Raw genomic sequence first — 19,208 nt, 5'->3', positions numbered from 1 at the left:
TGAATATAACCTTTTAATTTTGACAAAAACGAAGTACAAAACCGAGGCCAATTCGATTCTCTCTTCTCCCCGTTGGCAGGGATCTCTGCGGCGGTGGCGCGGGGCTGGTGCGGGCGGCGGGCAGGGCGGTGGCCCCGGGGGCCGGGGCGCGGGCCCGTCCCACCCGAGGGTGCCGGCGAGGGCAGGACCGGCTGGCGGCGGGGGTGCGAGGCCGGGGGCGGGGGCTGCCCGGGGGCAGGGGCTGCCCGGGGCACGGCGCTGGGGGCCGCGGCCCCGGGGCGGGGGCTGCGGCGGGGCGCGTGCGGCCGCTGGCGGGGCGATGGGGCTGGCGGGCGGATGCTCCTCAATAAATACCAATGGATCGGCGGCGGCGCTGGGCCGGGGGGAGCGGAGACGGAGGTCCCGGCTGGGGAGGGCTGGGGGAGGCGCGGGAGTGCCTAGCTGATGATCTGCCGGGGCCGGCCGTAGCTCATCCCCGCCTGTGACGCTCCCTTGTTGGTGCCCATCTGTAGCCCGATGATGTTCTTGCCCTCCTTCAGCTGGCTCTCGGTGAACTCCCGCTTGTGCTCCTGCGCTTTCCTGCGGGCCACGGGGACAGGCCGTGGGGCACCCGCACCCCCGGCTGCCCAGGAGCCACCCCCGATCCCCAGGAATGTCCCAGCCACCCTCCCTCCCCAGCTGAAAGTTTGGCATCCCAATTCCATGTGCTCCGGGGCGCTTGCAGGCAGAGCAAAGAGCCAGCTCTGAGCAGCCGCAGGACAAGGGAGGGAGTCCCCACGCCCAGCTCTGCACTCCCCCACTTACTTCATGAACCAGTTGGGGTCGCCGTGGTAGTTCCCGTCGTTCTTGGTGACTGCCAGGCTCCCCAGGGCCATCAGCGTCCTCTGCACCGCCGCCATGTCCTTGGCTGCCCAGGGAGAGAGGGGCGTGAGGAAGGGCACAGCACCGCGGCCCTGGGACCCCGACCCCCACTGCCCCCCTCCCGCACCTTCAAACAGGTCCACGGTCTGGAATATGTCTGTCTTGACCACACCGTAGTCCTCGGCCGCCTTCAGGAACTGGGCAATCTGTTCCATCTGCTTGAAGACCATGGTGGGCGGCGCGTCGGGGATCTTGACGGGCTTGGAGCCGTCGGGGTAGAGGCTGTTCACCAGCCTGCTGAGCACCTGCCACAGAGGGGAGCCCGGGCTTGCTGCGCTGCCCTCGGAGCTCCCCGTGCTGCCCTCGGAGCTCCCCAGCGGCCGCCCAGCCCCGTGCCCCACTTACGATGCCGTTCTTCAGCCAGACCTGGAAGCCCAGGCGGCCCCGCTCGGGGCGTCCCACGGCGGCCCCGCACTGCGCCACGATCCACTCCACCAGCCGGTCCTCCAGCTCGTCATCGTACTTCTTCTCGATCTTGGACTGCACATCCCTGCTCATGCCATAGGCTGGCCCTTTGTTTGCCATGGCTGCGGTGGTGGGAGACCTGGTGGCACGGCAGGGACAGTCAGGCTGTGGAGATGCTGTCTCCTATCCAGGGACCCCACAGGCACCATTGTGTCATTTGCCTGCCACTCTGCTGCATTGGGGACAAGCCCTTCCGACTCCTCCCTCTCCAGGTAACAGCCCTTCAGCTCCATCCAGGTGTGTTTGGAGGAAAATCCACCACCACGACCTCCAAAATCTGCCCAGTTTGTGTCCTGGCAGAGATGCCTCATCCCCAGCTCAGACTGTGCACAGGAGCAGCCCCATCCCTGCCCCTTGCCAGCTCTTGGTTGGCATGGATGTCCCTGGTGTGACCCATGCCAGGGTGGCAGGGCGGCCACGTCGAGGCTGGCTGGCTGTGGCATGGTAGGGTGGCCGTGGCACAGCGGGGTGGCCGTGGGATGGCCTTGGCACGGCAGGTCCGGGAGCCAGGGAGGAGCACGGGTGAGATGGGAGCAGCGGGAGCCGTGCCCGTGCCCTTGTAAGGACATGCTGTGGGCAGTGATGGCAGGTAGCCGGCTGCAGGCAGGCCCCGAGGGTGCCAGAGGGGATGCCAGGGAAGATGCCAGCAGGGAGACGCTCTGGGAGTGGCAGCCAAGCCTTTGGTGGAGCTGGCATCGCTCCTCCCTGCCTGGCTCCTTGCTTGGCATGAAGCCTCCGGGTGCCTCCAGGAGCCGTGTGGACGTCCCACATCACATCCTGACCGCTGGGCGCCCCGGCTCCTGCAGGCTGGGCTGAGACCCGGCACAGCTCAGTGCAGGAGAGAACAGCGACCCCGCTTGCCGCCAGCAATGCAGGGGTGCCCCGCGAGCCCCGTGATGTATGTGGTGATACCCCACGGGCCCTACGGGCGGCCTGTGCCCAGACCCCGAGCACTGCTGGGCACATGCCGTGATGCTACAGACGCCCCAGCCAATGCCACTCCATGCCCTGGCCCGACCTGGCTCAGGAGGGTCACGCACGGCTCCCTCGGCCACATGGCATTGCCTGTCCCCGGGACCGCCAGCCCCGTGCCCGGCTCCCGTCCTTGCCGAGCACAGGGCAGAAACGGGCGCTGGGGGCTGGAGTTGCCCCTCCATCTCTGCCCTGAGCCCCGCACGGCCCCTCCGGCTACCGCGGGGACCCGCAGCTGCGCAGCCCCGCCGGGAGCGCGGTCCTGAGGGGAGCAGCAGGACAGAACCCCGGCAGTGACCCCAGCCCGAGCAGGGGAGCCCGACCCTCCTCCGGGGAGCAGCATCCCCGTCCCGGGGAGCCGCATCCCACCCGCAGGAGCAGAATCCGCGTCATCCGGGGAGCCGCAGATCGCAGTCCCGGCAGCGGCTTCGCTAGCCCAGGTGCAGACAGGGTCCCCATCCCGGGGAGCAGCAGCCCCGTGCCGGGGGCTGGCGTTCCCACCCCGGGGACCCTCCCCGCCGCCTCCCCCCGCGGCAGGACTCACAAGCGGCTGTGGACGGAGCGAGGGCGATGCTCGGCGAGGGACCAGCGCACTGCCCCGCGGGGACCCCGACCTTGTGCTAAAAGGAGGGCGGCGGGACGGTGATGTCAGCGGGGCGCGGAGCCCGGCCCCCCCCCAAACCCTCCCTCCCGGGCCGCCCGGCCCCGCAGCGCTCCGTGACTCCATCCCAGGCACCATATTTGGGGAAAGACTCCGAAAAACAGCGACGAAAGCCCGCGCTCGAGCATTCCCCGCGTGCCTCCGCCCCAGCAGGGCCGGGGCCAGGGCGGAACCGGGCCGGGGGCTGATGGAGTAAATCCTTTTATAGCCAGGCGGCAGCGCCGAGGGCTCCTGCTCTGACTTCATGGCTGGTTTTCCCGTGCGCTCACCGCCGGGAGCCGCGGCGGCCGCGCAGGGTCCCCCCCGCGCAGGGGATGCTGCGGGGGCACGGGTGACACCCACGGCGTCCGCTCGGGGCTGCCGGGAGCGGCAGCGAGGCCGCGGCATCCCACGGGCACCGCGCCTGGGCAGCCCGCAGATCCCGGGATTCCCTCTGCCCCGCGGGCACCAGCTGGAGCGGGTCAGGGCACAGCGGGGCACGCAGCAGCGCTGGCACCGCGCTGCGAGCATGCCACAGCCCCCAGGGAACTCTGCTGCCCGTGAAGTGGGACATGGTTACCCACCCGTGGGGCTGCCAGTCCCCCCGTGACCCACAGGCCACCCCCACCCTCCCCACATGTGCTCTCCAGGGCAGCATTTCCCAGCCCCTGCAGCATCTCCCCTCGCCCAAAATCCCGTGGGGAGAAGGGACAGCGGGGGGCAGCTGCCCCACGGCACCCCTGGCAGCAGCAGCAGGCACAGGCAAAGTGCAGACACTTTAATGCGAGTCCCTTCCCAGCAGATCCACGCGCGGGGAGCGCGGCACCTCGGCGGGGAGCGACGGGGGCCCACTGCGGCCACCCCTCCTGGGGCGCCGGAGGGGACACGAGCCACTGCCACCACCGTGCTGGCCCCACGCGCCCCCACCTCCCACCCACTCGACTCAGGCACTGAAGAGAGACCCACACCCACGTGCTCGGGGGGCCACGGGGCTGCTGGCACGGCGCTCGCCCCAATCCCCCCGCTGTGCCCACGGGCACACGGACACGGAGCAGCAGCAGCAGCACCTTTTCCAGTGTCACTTGCCACAGAGGACGGATGCTCTGGTGGCCCCCCAGCCCCATTTTTGGCTGTGACGGGCCCAGGGATGGGCACGAAGTGCCTGGAGGGACCCGGCTGACAGGGAGGAGGCAAACCAGGACCCCAGCGCTGTGTGGGGAGGGGGACAGAGTGGCTGGCAGGACCTGCAGCACAGACATCCCTCCCCAGGGGTGGGTGCCCCTCCCGGGGTTGCAGCCGGGCGTTTGGCACAGTCCCAGGGCAGCGGGTGGCTGCAGGCTCCTAGAAGACGTAGATCTTGTCCCGCTGGACACAGTCCAGGTCATCGTCCAGCGTCAGCAGCACCTGTGGAGCGAGGGGAGTGAGGGGAGCAGGGCACTGGTGACCTGGGGACAGCGGCTGCCGTGCCAGTGGAACCAGCACCTACCAGGAAGGAGCCGAACATGGCGATGGAGGAGAGGAAATGCCAGATGTCGTGGTCGTCGAAGAAGTCGAGCAGGATGCAGTCACGGTTGTGCTCCCGGGATTCAGCTGGTGTTTTCTGCCGGGCACAGGGCCGGCGTCACTGTGCCTGCCCATGGCCACCCTGCCCACCCCGCTGCCTGTGCCACCCTCCTGCTCACCTGCCAGGTGCTGAGCCCCTGGAAGAAGAAGAAAAGAGCGAAGCCCCAGACCACGGAGGTGCTGATGATGCAGAGCAGGGGGATGAGCTTGATGCACTCGCCACTGCGGAGCTGCGGGAGAGGCCGGGGTCACCGCGTGGGCAGGAGCTGGCAGCAGTGCCCACCCCTGCCCTGCCCTGCCCACTGGGCCCGTGGGGGCCGAGGGCTCAACTCCCACCTTCATGATAATGTAGAAGGCGAAGTAGAGGAGGAGGTTGCAGATGCCGATGGCCAGCAGGTAGGAAGCAAAATCATTGGGGCGGACAATGAGGCCGTAGGCAGCGCTGGGGAGGCAGGGACAGGCAGTGGGGTCAGCCTGGGGGTCCCCCTGCCATGCCCACTGTCCCCAAAGCATGTCTGCAGCCCCCGGGAGATCAGGCAGCACGTGGGGACTCCAGGAGGGTGCCACAGGGTGCAGGGGGACCTGTCATGCTGGGCTCACAGCTGCCATGAGCTGCCAGTCCTCGGCCCAGCCCCACGGAGGGACGGCAGGAGAGGGGTGGGAGCAGCAGCAGGGACGGGGAGAAGCAGGGTGGGATCTGGCACGTGCCCAGCTCTGCACTCACAGTGACCAGTTGATGATGTTCCCCATGACCAGGAGCACCATGCGGTCCTGCAAAAGAGGAGGGGGCTGTGAAGGGCCAGGGGAAGCTGCTCTGGGGGGGCTGCCAGGGAGGGTCTCCGCAGAGCCGGGGGCCCCGGTGCCAGCACTCACCACGTACATGGGCCCGCTGCACTGCCGCACGCAGTCCGTGTACAGCACGTGCAGGATCCTGCGCAGGATGCCCGAGTCTGTGGGGAGAGGGGAGGTGACACCGGGGGGCCACCACATTGTCCCCTCCCACCTCGCTCGCGGTGCCCCCCCCTCACCCAGCTTCCAGCGCCCCATGTAGTACAGCTGGGTGCTCAGCAGCAGCGTGGCCACGATGTGGATGACGGAGAAGACGATCCAGAAGGCCGTGTTCCCCTTCCCAAAGACCTGCAGGGCGAGCCGAGGGGTGGGCAGTGAGCCGCGGGGGCAACCAGCCCCCCTCCCACCGTGCCCACCGTACTCACCACGCCCACCACGGAGAAGAAGATGACGAGGGCCAGGCAGGCGTAGGCGCTGTAGGCGCTGGCGTTGATGTCCGGGTGACGCTTCTGGTAGAGCTTCAGCATGCAGAGCCCCGCGATCATGTACATGAAGGAGGTGTCTGGGGGGAGGGCACAGCGGTGAGAGGGGCGTGGGTGGCCCCGGTGTGGGTTGGGGGGGACCGGGGGGGGCCACTCACCGAACTGGAAGTTGGTGTAGTTGGGGCAGACGTGGTAGCAGGCGCTGAGCAGCCCCTCCATCATGAGGGCGGTGCCCATGGCGTAGAAGAGCCCAAAGTGCTTGGGGATGCCACACTCCTGCGGGGCAGAGGGGAGGGAAAGAGGGGAAATGGGGGGGGTCCCGTGAGGCTGAGCCCCACCAAGCAGCTGGAGCCCCCCAGGCAGCCCTGTCCCTCACCAGGGCGTGGGCGTCGTTGCGCAGGAGCGCGCGGTTGTAGTTGATCTCGCGCTGCAGGATGATCAGCAGGAAGAGCAAACCCAGCAGCACGTAGCCCAGGTTGCTGAGGATGTTGTTGAAGGCGCTGCGAGGGACCAGTCCCGGTGTGGGTGCTGCGAACCCCCTCCCTCCCTGGGGTCCTGCTGCAGCCCAGCCCTGGGCACAGGGGACCCCCAGCCACCCTGCACCGTCCCCCCAGCCCACCTGAGGTTCCCCAGAGGGTGGGCGCACAAGAAGTTGTAGTAGCAGATGTCCTGGTTGCCAGTGACATTCACCACCTGTGGGCACGAGCAGGGTGAGGGACACAGCGGGCTCTCAGGGATGTCCCCACCATGCTGGGGAGCACGGTTTGGGGACTGCAGCCCCCAGAGCTCCCAGGAGCCCCTCACTGCTGCCCTGGCCACACTCACCGTCTGGTAGGTGATGACGAGCTGGATGACGGGGAGGGCGTAGAAGACAGCGATGGTGGCGATGTTCCTGGGAGAGGGTGGGGCTGTCAGGGGGTCCCTGATGTGCACCCCAGGCCGGGACCCTGCTGGGTGCCCCCCTCCCCATCGCCTCCCACTCACCAGAAATAAATCTGGTACTTCTTCCGCAGCACCCGCTTGTCCTTGCGCGCCAGGTCGGCCACGCACAGGTATTGCTGGAAGGAGAGGGGGGTCAGGGGCCTGCCTGGCCAGCGGGGACACGCTGGGGGCTGGGGGGGACACGCACCTTGGTGCGGATGACATTCTTGTCATAGTCGATGTCGGCCAGCGTGTCGTAGTCGTCCTCCTCCACAGAGCTGAGCGAGTCCAGGCGCGGCCGGCCGGCCACGTTCTCCAGTGACCGCTCCCCTGCGGCCGAGCCGCGGCCATCAGCAGGGCCCAGAGCCTCGGTGCCCACCCCGCAGAACCCCGATCAGCCCCAATTAACCACTGGGCTGCCTCCCTGCCAACTCACACTGGGGACAGCTCTCAGCTCCCTACAGCCCTGCCCTGGGGACAGTTTGGTGGCTGTGCCCAGGTGGGCAAGCACTGCCCCATGCCTGTTGCCCGGGGCTCTGCCACGCTGGGGAACACCGAGGGCCAGGCAGACATTGTCCTGCTCTGCAGCCCCTCAGGTGCTGCCCTTGCTCTGAGGGAGGGGAGCAGGGGTTCTGTGCCCCGGGCACAGCCTGGGGCTGGGCAGATTTCGCCCTGATTGGCCCGACCCTGCCCGGTACCAGCATCTACCCATGGGAATGCTCAGCGGCCTCGTCGGGGCGGAGGGCGTGCGCCGCTTGAACTGCTCCTGCCCTTCAAAGGAAAGCCAGAGTTACCGAAGCAGAGCTCCCTGAGGTGTGTCACAGATGGAAACCCCGCTGGGGGCTGCATGGAGGGGCCAGCAGCCCCAGGACCCTTCCCGGAGATGGAGGGGACAGAGCCAGGATGCCAGCGGGCACGAGGCTCCGCAGGGCTGCAGCCACACCAGTGGCCCAACAACTCACCCACGTAACTGTAGGAGACTTCTGCTGAGCCCAGGCTGTCTGTGATGCCCTCGGTGCTGCTGGAGGAGCCGTTCCCTGCAAGGACAAGGACAGGCAGAGGGTGGGCACGGCCCACGGGCAGGGGGTGAGGGGCGGGGGACAGCACGTGGCACTCACCGAAGGAGCCGTAACCGTAGCTGTCGTAGGGGCCACGGTTCAGGAAGGAGTCGGGGATGCTACGGGAGTGACCTGTGGGACAAGAGGGTCCCTGTCACCCTCTGTGGCACCCCTGTCCCAGGGCTGCATGGCCATTGGGCACAAAGCAGCTCCCGCCACCCCTGCCCTGGCATGGAGTGAGCTCAGAGCCAAGGACAGAGCTGGCACCTACCCAGGAGCGATGCTGGGAGTCCCCGGAAAGCCACGAGAAGAAAGAGATAGACCTGGTGAGATGCAAAGCCCCAGCACAGCCCTGCCAGCCCCACAGCAGGGACCTCTCTGTCCCCCTGACACTGGGATTTACCCCCAGGGACTCAGCAGGATATTCCTGCAGAGGCTTTGCCACAGGCTCGAGAGGGCAGAGCAATGAGGAACTCCCCGGGCAGACCCCTCCATGCTGCTGGCTGCTGCCTCCAGCCCTCACCTGTGTCCAGGCTGGGCGAATCCATGGCTGCCAGGAGCCCCTTCCTCTTGTGCTGCCTGCCGAGGGAAGCGGCTGTCAGCCCCTTTGTGCCACTGCTGGGGCCAGGGGACACAGCCCCAGGGCCCCCAGCAGGACTGTGCCCACGGGCTCAGCACCCAGAGGGGCAGCGACGCCCGGGCACTCACCGGCAGCTCTCCCAGCAGGCGATGAGCAGCGTGAGGATGTAGAAGGAGAGGAAGATGCCGAGGCAGAAGAGAACGCTGCGCACGTAGGCCTCGGCTGTGCAGAGCCAGGACAGGCTCTCAGCGGGGGTGGCAACTCGGGGGCCCTGCCATGGGTCCCCAGAGAGTCCAGCACCCCCAGCACCCCCAGCCCCTCGCAGACTCACAGGTTATGGCGGGTGACACCATCACCTCCAGCGTCTTCTGCCGGTTGTGCTGATCCACAGGTTCATCTGGAAGAAGGCAGGGACAGGGCTCAGCTCTCTGCCCTGTCCCCACCTTGTCCCCACACAGCCCACGGTGGCAGCCCCACTGCAAACCTGGAGAGGCATTCTTGGAGAGGGGGTAGTAGGGCAGGGCCCCCCCGCACGCCTCGTCCTCCGTCTTCACCACCACCACCACATAGAAGCTATGGCTGGGGAAATCCTTCTTCTGCAGCAAGAGACGGGGGTCAGCAGAGCCCAGCGAGGGTCTCCCATGCCAGAGGTTATCCCTGGGACATCCTCTGTGGGCTCTGGCAGCACCAGGCAGGGACCGGGCTCGGCTCAGCCCCGTGGCACAGCCCCGTGCCCACCTGGACCGTGATGGCCGCCTTCTTCGTCATGGTCTGGTACATCCCGATGAAGGCCACGTTGTTGTCCAGGTCGTAGACGGGGCACTGCGGGGGCAGAGGGGCCGTCAGCCCCGCCGGGCACCACGGGTCACCCACGGAGGAGACCCACTGCCCACACCTACCAGGATGTCCTGGATGGAGATGACGGAGCAGGGGAAGGCCATGGCTGAGGTCACCTTCACGATCACCGAGTCCACCTCCTCGGGGAACTCGTACTTGAAGTACTGTGGGGAGAAAGGGCCCGTTGCTGCCACGGTGGCCACGCTCCCCTCCTGGCTGCAGCCCCCTCCCGTGCCACGCCGTGCTAGCTGCCCTCACCTGCGGCTGGGCGGCCGTGGCATTGAAGCTGAACCTTTCATTGGTCCTGCAGAGAGCACGGGAAAGGTGATGGGTGGCGAGGGGGGGGTCCACAGCCCCTGCGGCCCCCACAGGCAGCAGGCAGGGAAGGGGACAAGGGCGCGGGGGTCCCCTCACCGCAGCACGAAGTTCTCCACACGGGTGACCCGCAGCTGGTAGGAAGTGTTGAGGGAGAGCGTGGAGACATCCACGTAGAAGTGCTGGGTCTCCACCTCGGCCTTGGTCTGCGGCTGGCAGAGCGTGCGGCTCACCTCCTGGTACGCGTATTTCCTCTGGTACCTGGGCAGGGAGAGCCCTGTGTGCCCAGCAGCCCCTCCCAGGGACCCCTGCATGGGGCATCCCAGCCTGGGGAACTCCTGCATGGAGCGTCCCGGCATGGGGAACTCCTGCATGGAGCGTCCCGGCATGGGGAACTCCTGCATGGGGAATCCCTGCCCACCCCCTGGTACTCACAGGCCCCGGAGGATGAGCGGCACCTGGAAGGAGACCACCGCCTCCTTCTGCCTCACCACGAAGAGGACGGGCTGGTCCTTCTGGTCCGAGAGGACATTGACCGACACCCGCACGCCCTCGGTCTGCAGGGACAGGGGCAGGTGAGGTGCGGGCCGGGCAGGTCGGGCCGCGGCGGCTCGAACCGAGGGCTGGACTTTGCTCGGCCGCCGTGGCAGAGGCTGCCGTGCCCTGCGCACCCCACAGCCCCCCCCGGGCACGGCCAGCCCGCGGGGGACGCGGCGCTGCTGACCACCCCGGCTCACCCGATTCCTCCGGACGCTGTGGTTGAAGGCGTAGATGTTGAGCAGGCTGGCGTGCACCCAGTCGCTGTAGGTGGTGTTGAACTGCGCTTCCTTCTCGTGCACTTCGCGGTCCCCGCGGGGCAGGGGCTGGGGCCGGACGGGCGGCGGGGGCAGCAGTGCCCCGGCCAGCAGCGCCCAGGCCAGCACGGCCGCCCCGGCGCCCGACATCCCGCCAGCATCCCCGGCCAAGGTCCGCGGGGCGGGACGGCACGGACGGGACGGGAAGCGACGGGAAGAAGGGACGGGAAGGGACGGACGGGGCGCTCAGCCGGGGCGCGCCCGGGCGCGCTGCGCCATGGCCGGGCCGGAGCGGTGCCGGGCGCGGTGCGGGCGCTGTGGCGGGGCGCGGAGCCGCTGCCGCTGCCGGTGTCGGTCCCCTGTCCCCTTCCCGTTCCGCACCGCGGTAAACACGGACCGGCGGTGACGTCAGGCCCGTCGCACGCTGAGTGCCCGGCCGGGGAAGTGACGCGGCGGGCGGGGCGGGGGGACCGGCCCGAGCCCGGGAGCACCGGCCCGAGCCCGGGGACACCGGCCCGAGCCCGGGAGCACCGGCCCGAGCCCGGGAGTACCGGCCCGAGCCCGGGGACACCGGCCCGAGCCCGGGAGTACCGGCCCGAGCCCGGGGACACCGGCCCGAGCCCGGGAGTACCGGCCCGAGCCCGGGAGCACCGGCCCGAGCCCGGAAGTACCGGCCCGAGCCCGGGAGTACCGGCCCGAGCCCGGGAGTACCGGCCCGAGCCCGGGAGCACCGGCCCGAGCCCGGGAGTACCGGCCCGGCCGGGAACCCCCACCCCCGGGGCACCGAGCCCCGTGCGCGGCCCCGCGGGGGAAGCCCGGCTCCATAGGGAACCACGCCGGGGATGCCCTGTCCTACAGGGCAGCCTCTGTCCCATATAAAACCCCACAAGGGAGCCCTGCTCCATATGGGACCGCATAGGGGAAGTCCTGCGGCCGTGTAGGACAGGACCCCGGCTCCAAAGGGGAGCCCCTGCTCCATATGGGATCCTGTGGAACCCCACGGAAAAGCCCTGGTCTGTAGGGCAGATCCTGCCCCATATAGAACGCTCTAGGGAGCTTTGTCTTCTATAGCACCCCATAACGGAGCCCCTTCTCCATAGGAGTCCCCATATGGAGTCCCTGCCCCAACAGGGAAGCCCAGGTGCCATGCAGCACCCCAGGCACCCACCCAGACCCCTTGCCCGGCTTCCCTGCCCCTGAAGTCCGTGAGAACATGGAAGAATCCTGTCAGGGAAGGGCTGGGTCTGCTCCATCCCTTTCTCTTGCTGCTCTCTCTGGATTCCTACCGGGGTTCCTGCAGCCTCTCCCGTTTGTTGCACCCTTCGCCACCAGAGATGGAATAATTCAAAGTACCTTGGGAGTCTTCCCATGTTTGGGAAAGCGGGAGTGATGCCACACTGCATTTTTGGTGTGTCTCCCAAACATCCCCCGATTCCAGCTGTTGCCGAGCCTCCCGCTTCCAGGCCTCTCTCCAACAGCTCCGTGATCTTTATATCACATTTTATTTGCCTGCAGTTGGGCATTTTGATTGAAAATCCCCCTCTGAAGGGGCTCAGCCCCGTGTCACCTCAATCAGAGCCATTTCTGGGCTGGCTCTGACATCCAGCACCGCTGCCACCGGCTTCCTGCTCTGCTCCACGGGACAAACGCCACGAGACCAAGGCACTGCTGCTATTGTGCACTTTATTTCTCCGGGCCCTCCTGTCCCTGAGGATCCCACAGTTTGGACAGTCTGCCCATGGTTCCCAGGTGCAGGTGGAGGCGCTGGCGGCAGATGGGACGACCTCAGGGACAGACATGCGGGAAGAGAAGCAGAATTCCGGCCGACTCCTCGGCCCTGATGCAACTCGAGTCGCCTCTTGCAGGATGGCTGTGAGCGGGACTGCGTGGGGATGTGATTCCCTGTTTGTTCCAGGGCCATTTGAGATAAATCACTCGGGAATCCAACACAAGCCGATGTCCTGTCGAGGGCCAAAATAAACCAGTCCCCTTCACCTGCAGCACCGTGCTCACAGGCTTGGGTGCAGCACCAAGATCTGCACGGGGAAAAGGAGGAAAAAACAGACAAAACCAGCCCCAAACGGAGCAGGGGAAAGCAGGAATTAAACGAGGAGCAAGGATGTGGCTGAGCACAACTCCCAGAGCCGGGGAGGACCCGCAGTGGGAGGTTTGGCAGCACCTGCCCGGCCCCATGGAGACCTCCAGGAGTGACCGAGACGGGGCAGGAGACGGCTGGGCACACACACACACACACAGGCTGCGACACGGTGGGTGAAACATTGACATTTATATCGAAATATGCACTAACAGTGACTTCTACCAGCCGATGCATTTTTGCCAAAGCAGAATCACAATGGTTGTGTCCCGGGGAAGGCTCGGGGCAGCGGGTGGGCAGCGAGGGGAGGTATGGGGGTCTCCCCGCTCCTGCCTCACCCTCCCCCGGCACCTCACAAGACTCTGTCATTTCACATCTTTTGTTTGTTTTCCTCTCTGCTGCATAAACACAAAACTGGACACGCTCACTCAGAGGAGGCCACAACTCCAGCCCAGCCCTGTCCCGAGGGACATCCGGAGCTGGAACTGAAGTTTTCTCACAGGAGGCACTCGGATTTCAGCACGGGGTGAGCAGGAGGCAGAACCCCTCTTGCCCAGGTGAGCAGGGCAGTTTCCTGCCAGGCAGCAACAAGCAGAGCCGAGAGCACTGAACCAGCACAGAGCATGGCACCTCAGCAAGCCAAGCCTAAGCAGAGCCAGCAGAGCCTCCCTGGTGATACCAGAGCCTGCCAAATTCCCCGGGCCACTGGGCACCCTGCCCACGGGGCTGGCTCACAGCGAGCACAGGGTGCCGAGCGAAGTCAGAGCTTTACTGCACAGTACATTCCTGGTTAGCATCTCTTCAGCCAAATGCAACAGCAGCAGCAGGGAGGGAAGGGAGCAGGGATGCAGAGATTAATCTAGCACACGGCCTTTTCTCACAAGCCTGGAGATGGAAAGCTCTCAGGGAGCAAGAACAGGTTAAGCCTTTCCCCAGGAATTCTCCACTGCACTGTACTTTTAACATTTGATTTTCCACTTGCCCTTCCCCAATATTTCCAGCCAGAAGCTTATGGGAAGCGTGAGCAGTGTTCTCTCAAAGCCTGCCCTGCAAGGCCGTGGAGCTCCAGGGAGCAGCACCCCTGGTCTGGATCATGGGGGTAGGATGTGATCCCTCCTCTCCCATGGCACTCTGCAGCTCCCTGTGTCTGATCCTGGCCAGGGGAATGCTTCACCTTTCCTTCATCTGTGTGTAGATCACATATACTGGAAACAAAACACACACTATGCATGCAATCCAGGCAGGAATCCTGCTATGATCAAACCTACAGGAGGAGGGGGACGAGGTGGGACGTTAGGGGATTCCTCAACGCTAGGTCAGAGTTACACACCAGCCCCTTGGCTACAGCAAAGGGCAGACAGACTATGTACAGTACCTATGGGCTTCAGCAAAGCCGCCTGACACCTGAACACTCCTCCCTTGGAGCACGGAGTGAAGCTCTCTGTTCCTCCCAGGTTTACCTGCCTGGAATCCCACGGGAAGCACAAACCCAGCGTGGCACCACTGAGCCCCAGCTCCGGCAGGTAAGGCAGGGAGGAACAGATTTGGTTTAAAACGGGTTATTTGCAAGTTATCAATTCATCTAGGGCTCTGCCTCTCGGGTCCAAACCATTTCTTTCTGGAAGAGAAGCTCTCAGTTTGAAATGAAAAGTTGTTTCGCTACAACCAGCCCTCCAAACTACAAACCAAACCAAAACCCCAGTGAGCCACAGCCCTTTAGGAGGGCACCTGCCCCTCTGGCTCCCTTGCTAGAGGTGAGGAGCAGTGTCCAGGGCAGGAGAAGCTATGCCTTAACTCCACTTTTTACTCTAAGAGGCTGTAGTTGCTCAAATAAAATGTTTATACAAGTAAACCAGTAGTGATAAGGAAATATACACCTTGGGATCTGTAAAGCTTCAGAGTGATTTAGGCCTTGCAGCCAGGGGCTCTTCATGTGGGTTTGCTTTAGGAAAAAAAAAAAAGGATGTAACAGTCATACTTAATAAAAAAATAGAAAAAAACCCAAAAACTGCAAAGAGCCCGGACACCTCAGAGGGATGTCTGTCAGTTCCAGAGGAGTGAGGAAATAACTACCAATTACTGGATCATTAAAATCCTACACTGAGCAACTGCTAAAAGCCAGCAACATCACAGGCAGCAGGAGCAGGGGCCAGCAGCAGCACCCAAATGGGAGCGTTCCCAGGAGAGCTGCGTGGGAGGAAGGGAAGGTGCCCCCGCTAGCAGGACTGGGGAAACGAGCACGAGACAAGCACTGGGGAGTGTTACACGAGTTCAGGTAACTGTTTGCTTCTTTAAATTTCTGAATTCCAGTTTCAAGCTGCTTCAGAAAGGAGTGAGAAAGCAACACGTGTCATTTAAACCCCCCCTCAGTAAAACAAACAAACAAACAACAAACAAACTAACAAAAACCCCAAACAAAAAAACCCAAAACCGCCTAGAAGGTGGAACCGAGTTTGGAAAAATGCATCTGTTCTGGCTTTTGCAAGTGGAATGTGATTCTTGTTCCCAGGCAAATACACAGAGCACGACGGCTGCAGCCAGGAACGGTGAGCCAGGAGCGGGCTGTCGGACAGGCTACAAGGGGTCTAGGACAACCACAGGGCAACAAGACATGAGAGGGGCACAGAGTGACAGTCCTGTTCTCGTTTTAAATGAGGAATGGTTTAAAAGTAAAACTCTTCTTCAGCTAATTTCCTCCTGCAATAAAACCAACCCAGCCGGCCCTCGTATGTACAAGACCAGTTAAACATGAGCCTTCCCCCTCAAAACACTAGGTACGGACATCCGGTAACATTCTACAATGGAAAGTGCTTTAAGAAAGAAGGATTCTGTAGTGCCAGTGACAGAACTGATCTGATGGGCTGGATGATGCTCTCCACGCTGACAGCAGCGACTCAGGCCAGGGCAGCTCGTTTCTCCTCGGGGGTCTCCTCCAGCAGCTGCATGATCAGTTCGTGGAGGGGCTTGCAGACTTTGGCGTAGCCCCCGCCCGTCAGGTGCAGGAAGTCGAACATGTCGTGGTAGGAGATGGTGCCATCCGAGTGCACGAAGCCCACGTCCACGTCCAGCAGCTGCACGTTGGGCAGTTTGGGGAGCGAGGCTTTCAGCAGATGGTTCACCTTGGCGTTCTTCTGCCGCAGCGGGTTTGGCTTCTCTCCACGAGGTAGCAGGCCCTGGCACGAGAGGAGGCAGAAAAGAGCTTTGTGTGACCCTGATGCCATCAGGAGCCCTGCTTTCCCTTCCAATTCGGGCTGCCTGTCAAGATTTAGAATGTCTGTGACAAGAGGAACTCATCCCTTGAATCAGAATTTGTCCATTCGGGCCTAATGTGAAACGCAAGTGAATGAGCCAGATGAACTACAAGCACTGACTGGCAGGGAAACTGCTTTCTTTTATTTTTTAAATGTATCAGCTTGTGCTCTTTCCATACACTTTCAGCTCCTCAGCAAGACAGGCAGCAGCTTCCTTAGGACAAGGAAGCCAACTAGGATTCCCAAAGCCAACTGGGATTTGGGCACCTATTTTCCCCTCACAGGACTTCCTCAGCAACATTAATGAGTGGGATATTACTGGGAATGAGTCCACCCAGCTCTGGAAGGGCCAAAGGAGGGCTCCTGCAAAGCCAAGCCAGCAAGGGGAGGCACAAAGCAGAGGACAGATCAGGGGACTGCCCTCCCAGCACCGCCCAGTGACTCCCAGTAAGGCAGAGGCAGAGCCCGGGGAGCAGGGACATACCAGCACAATCACTTTGGCCTGTGGCTGCTGGGTGTTTATCAGGCGCACGATGGCCTCGATTCCCCCTGCGACTTCTTCTGCCGTGTTTTCATGGTTATTTGTTCCAACCCAAACAACAATGACCTGCAAGGAGAGAAAAATGTTTGCAGCTTTTCCAGAGCAAGTGTTAACAGGGCTGATGACCCTGAAATCCCTGCATAAACATCATCTGTGGCCAGGGAGCTGCAGGGATACTCAGGCTTAAGAGTTCAGCCCCGGGGCTGGCACTGCCCACTGCCCTCAGGGAAGGCACTTGTGCCAGGCCTGCAGCTGCAGGTGACCTTCACTGCACACCTGGATATCCTCACTAACTCTGCAGCTCGTACCTTGGGTTTAATGTTCTCCAGTTCACCGTTCTTCAGTCTCCATAGAACGTGTCCCGTGGTGTCTCCACCAATCCCAAAATTCAGTGCGTGGAGCGGTGAGAAGAGCTCTCGCCATATCTGCAAGCAGAAACCAATGTGCTGCTTCAGAGCAGCATCCTGCCTGTGAGGCAGAGACACCACACGGTGTCCTCAAGGTCACTGAGGGCAGCCACGAGCCCTTCTCCGAAAACTCACTCCACAGAGGGCACTTAGACAAGGAACGAGGTTTTATTTGGAGTCAGAAGAGATGGAGCTGCTGAGGTTCAAGCTCTCAGACCTGGCACACAGGAAGGAAAGATCTCTGGAGCAGTGATTTGCTGAACTCATCAGAGCCCCAGAGTGCTGATCCATTGCAGACCACGGTGTCCCTAAGCACAGGGCCTTTGAAGAAGGAGTCTGTGACCTGATTAAATCCTTCTCATCCCCAGGTAACAAAACTAGAACAAAGGGAAGCAGCTCTTGCAGAACAAAGCTGCTCAGCTGCCACCACAGCAGTAGAGAACTCTTCTTTCCCTCAATAATTTTAGTGGACCAATGCCTCTGGCACCCTGAGTTCTACAGGCTAAGTGTGTTCTGGTACAGGTACAGCCACAGGGAACTCGATGGCCCTCAGCAGGCTGGAATCTGAGAGCTGAGGGGCTGTGCACATGTGCCAAAACGCAGGCAGTCGGTCGTGGCCTCAGAGAGGGAGGAAAAGCAGCCAGGTAAAGCAGTGTCCAGGCACTGGGGAGTTCAGGAAGCAGGGCAGGAAGGGCTCAGGAGACAGCAGTGAAAACGGGAACAGTGGCAGTCATCAGCGTTACACATGATCAGCCACTGGCTTAGAGAGATGCTCCAATTGCTCCAGTCCACCCCTCCCTCCCTCCCTCCCTCCCTCCATCCCTACCTCGTACTGCTGTAGCAACTGCACCATGGAGTCCCCCACGAAGAGCACGTCGGGCTCCTTGTCCTTGCAGTCCAGGACAAACCGATTGTGCTGTCAAAGAGAGCGACAAGGTGAGCTCCAGGTGACACCTGCTCCTGGGCACCCATCCCTGCTGCAGGTCAGGGACAGCTGCCCAGCCAGCTTCCCTGCTGCCATTAACCCCTGAGCTGCTGGACACTCCTCCACAGCCCCGTGAGGATCCCGGGTTGGATGAAACGTGGCATGGTTTTGTTTATGGCCACTGCTCCTTGTCCTGTCACTGAGCTGAGTCAGGCCCCATCTTCGGGAGATTTTGTATGGATTGATGGGATCCCCTCTCAGTTTTCTGTGGACCAGCTCAGCTTGTGCAGTCACTCCTCATGAGAAAGAGGCTCCAAGCTTCTCTTCCTTTGCTCCATCGTGGCAGGACACACAGGTGTGACAGCTGCCAGCTCCAGGCTCCTCAGGGTCCCAAATGTGGCCTGGGCAGCACTGGCCCAACATCCCCCCAGGAAGGAGGATCCACCTGCCAGCCTTACCTGTGACATCCACCTGTCATCTCCCTGAATGTCCTCGGCGGCGTGCGGGACTGCTGCCGGGTTGGAGTCCCCCATGCCCATTCTGTTCCTGTGGGAAGAGCAGTTGACACACCCAGTGCTCCAGCAGCTCCCACAGCGGCAGGGCTGGGACAGGGCTGCTGGAACCCGCCGCTCCTGCCTGCTCCTGTGCGTGCTGGCAGCTGGCTGAGAGCAACACCACGGATGCTGCTCCACGCCAGAGTGACTCTGCAGCAGACACTCCCCTGGAGCCAGGCCCCGACACGGAGAACAAAGCTCAGCTCCGAGGATGCTCTGCGGCCCCACACCTGAGCCACGAGGGCTTTAATAGCTCAGCAACAGCGGCTGAGACTGCCAGGATAAGTCCCTATTAGCGCCCAGAGATCCAGCTTACAGCTGCTGAGCTGCACAGGCCAGGTGGATAATCTGGCTTCGGGAGCAGCACAGCGTGGTGGGATTGATCCCAGAGTCCCAGGACCGTTATGGATCAGGAGGGATCTCTGGAGATCATCCAGAGGCAGGGTCACCTGGAGCAGGTGACACAGGAATGCATCCAGGTGGGTTTGGAACGTCCAGAGAGGGACATCCCCCGATCTCCCTGGGCAGCTGGTCCATGCCCTGCCACCCCCCGTGGAAAGAAGTTCCTCCCCACGTTGAAGTGGAATTTGTGTTTTAGTTTATGGCCACTGCTCCTTGTCCTGTTGCTGGGCATCACTAAAGAGAGCCTGGAACCATCCTCTGACGCTGCCGGGAGATATTGGTATGGATGACGGGATTCCTTTCTCCAGACTGACCAGGCCCAGCTCCCCGCTCTCCCCATCGCGGCGATGCTCCAGCCCATCATCATCATCTTTTCAAAATCCCGAAGGATGCAGAGCGGGATGATGCTTCCCGCGGCCGCCGCCCGCAGCCCGCCGGGCGCACACCGCACCCGCAGCCCGTCGCGGCGGGCAGGGCAGGGCAGGGCAGGGCTGAGCAGGGCGGGTTCCCCCCGCGGCCCCTTCCCCTTCCTCCTCCCGCCGGCCCCGCGCCGGTGTTCCCGGGCGGGCGCGGCCCCGCCCCGCGGCGCCCCCCGCACTCACGGCGGCTGCGGCTCCTTCCCCCGCGACTCCATGGCGGGCGCGTCCCCTCCGCTCGGCCCCGCGCCTGCGCCGCTTCCGCTTCCGCTTCCCCGCG

At 63.3% G+C, this 19,208-nt stretch overlaps 3 protein-coding genes across 8 annotated transcripts; all 3 read right to left on the bottom strand.

The window, feature by feature from the left end:
- Positions 1–2,966, bottom strand: TAGLN (transgelin). Its single transcript, XM_053963540.1, has 5 exons — positions 2,903–2,966; positions 1,267–1,465; positions 989–1,166; positions 805–907; positions 1–579 (listed from the first exon to the last, which is right to left on the bottom strand). Exons 2-5 carry the CDS (start codon positions 1,444–1,446, stop codon positions 438–440), a joined length of 603 nt encoding a protein of 200 aa, XP_053819515.1. The 5' UTR covers positions 1,447–1,465; positions 2,903–2,966; the 3' UTR covers positions 1–437.
- Positions 2,967–3,761: 795 nt separating this feature from the next.
- SIDT2 (SID1 transmembrane family member 2) lies at positions 3,762–10,632 on the bottom strand. Of its 6 annotated transcripts, XM_053963611.1 has the most exons (28): positions 10,281–10,619; positions 9,979–10,100; positions 9,643–9,804; positions 9,487–9,532; positions 9,291–9,392; positions 9,130–9,213; positions 8,876–8,987; positions 8,723–8,788; positions 8,520–8,613; positions 8,335–8,390; positions 8,083–8,094; positions 7,872–7,943; positions 7,716–7,790; positions 7,462–7,524; positions 6,962–7,083; positions 6,817–6,890; positions 6,658–6,724; positions 6,452–6,525; positions 6,209–6,332; positions 5,991–6,108; positions 5,776–5,912; positions 5,590–5,698; positions 5,435–5,511; positions 5,286–5,332; positions 4,898–5,003; positions 4,681–4,791; positions 4,485–4,598; positions 3,762–4,402 (listed from the first exon to the last, which is right to left on the bottom strand). In XM_053963611.1, the coding sequence occupies exons 1-28, from the start codon at positions 10,485–10,487 to the stop codon at positions 4,340–4,342; spliced, it is 2,616 nt and encodes an 871-aa protein (XP_053819586.1). In that variant the 5' UTR covers positions 10,488–10,619; the 3' UTR covers positions 3,762–4,339. The 6 variants fall into 6 exon arrangements, with proteins under 6 accessions (XP_053819586.1, XP_053819583.1, XP_053819587.1 ...); XM_053963608.1 differs by having other exon boundaries at positions 5,435–5,698; positions 10,281–10,632; XM_053963612.1 differs by lacking the exon at positions 8,083–8,094 and having other exon boundaries at positions 10,281–10,618.
- Positions 10,633–12,003: 1,371 nt separating this feature from the next.
- PAFAH1B2 (platelet activating factor acetylhydrolase 1b catalytic subunit 2) lies at positions 12,004–19,187 on the bottom strand. Its single transcript, XM_053963632.1, has 6 exons — positions 19,115–19,187; positions 18,015–18,102; positions 17,458–17,547; positions 16,533–16,649; positions 16,168–16,290; positions 12,004–15,605 (listed from the first exon to the last, which is right to left on the bottom strand). The coding sequence occupies exons 1-6, from the start codon at positions 19,144–19,146 to the stop codon at positions 15,327–15,329; spliced, it is 729 nt and encodes a 242-aa protein (XP_053819607.1). The 5' UTR covers positions 19,147–19,187; the 3' UTR covers positions 12,004–15,326.
- Positions 19,188–19,208: the final 21 nt, after the last annotated feature.

The sequence above is a fragment of the Vidua chalybeata genome, chromosome 23 (assembly GCF_026979565.1).
Source record: "Vidua chalybeata isolate OUT-0048 chromosome 23, bVidCha1 merged haplotype, whole genome shotgun sequence".
Taxonomy (NCBI): Eukaryota; Metazoa; Chordata; class Aves; order Passeriformes; family Viduidae; genus Vidua; species Vidua chalybeata.
The sequence above is the reverse complement of the archived record's forward strand: the minus strand, read 5'-3'. Positions and strand labels throughout refer to the sequence as shown.

Coding starts and splice junctions, on each gene's coding strand:
- TAGLN (XM_053963540.1), bottom strand. CDS start 1,446: ATGGCAAACAAAGGGCCAGCCTATGGCATGAGCAGGGATGTGCAGTCC. Junction 1,167..1,266: donor TCTGGCTGAAGAACGGCATC/GTAAGTGGGGCA, acceptor CCTCTGTGGCAG/GTGCTCAGCAGGCTGGTGAA. Junction 580..804: donor GACCCCAACTGGTTCATGAA/GTAAGTGGGGGA, acceptor CGTGGCCCGCAG/GAAAGCGCAGGAGCACAAGC.
- SIDT2 (XM_053963608.1), bottom strand. CDS start 10,487: ATGTCGGGCGCCGGGGCGGCCGTGCTGGCCTGGGCGCTGCTGGCCGGG. Junction 8,614..8,722: donor GGTGTCACCCGCCATAACCT/GTGAGTCTGCGA, acceptor GGCTCTGCACAG/CCGAGGCCTACGTGCGCAGC. Junction 6,109..6,208: donor GCAACGACGCCCACGCCCTG/GTGAGGGACAGG, acceptor TCTGCCCCGCAG/GAGTGTGGCATCCCCAAGCA.
- PAFAH1B2 (XM_053963632.1), bottom strand. CDS start 19,146: ATGGAGTCGCGGGGGAAGGAGCCGCAGCCGCC. Junction 18,103..19,114: donor GGGAAGGAGCCGCAGCCGCC/GTGAGTGCGGGG, acceptor CTCTTCCCACAG/GAACAGAATGGGCATGGGGG. Junction 15,606..16,167: donor AGGCCAAAGTGATTGTGCTG/GTATGTCCCTGC, acceptor CTCTCGTGCCAG/GGCCTGCTACCTCGTGGAGA.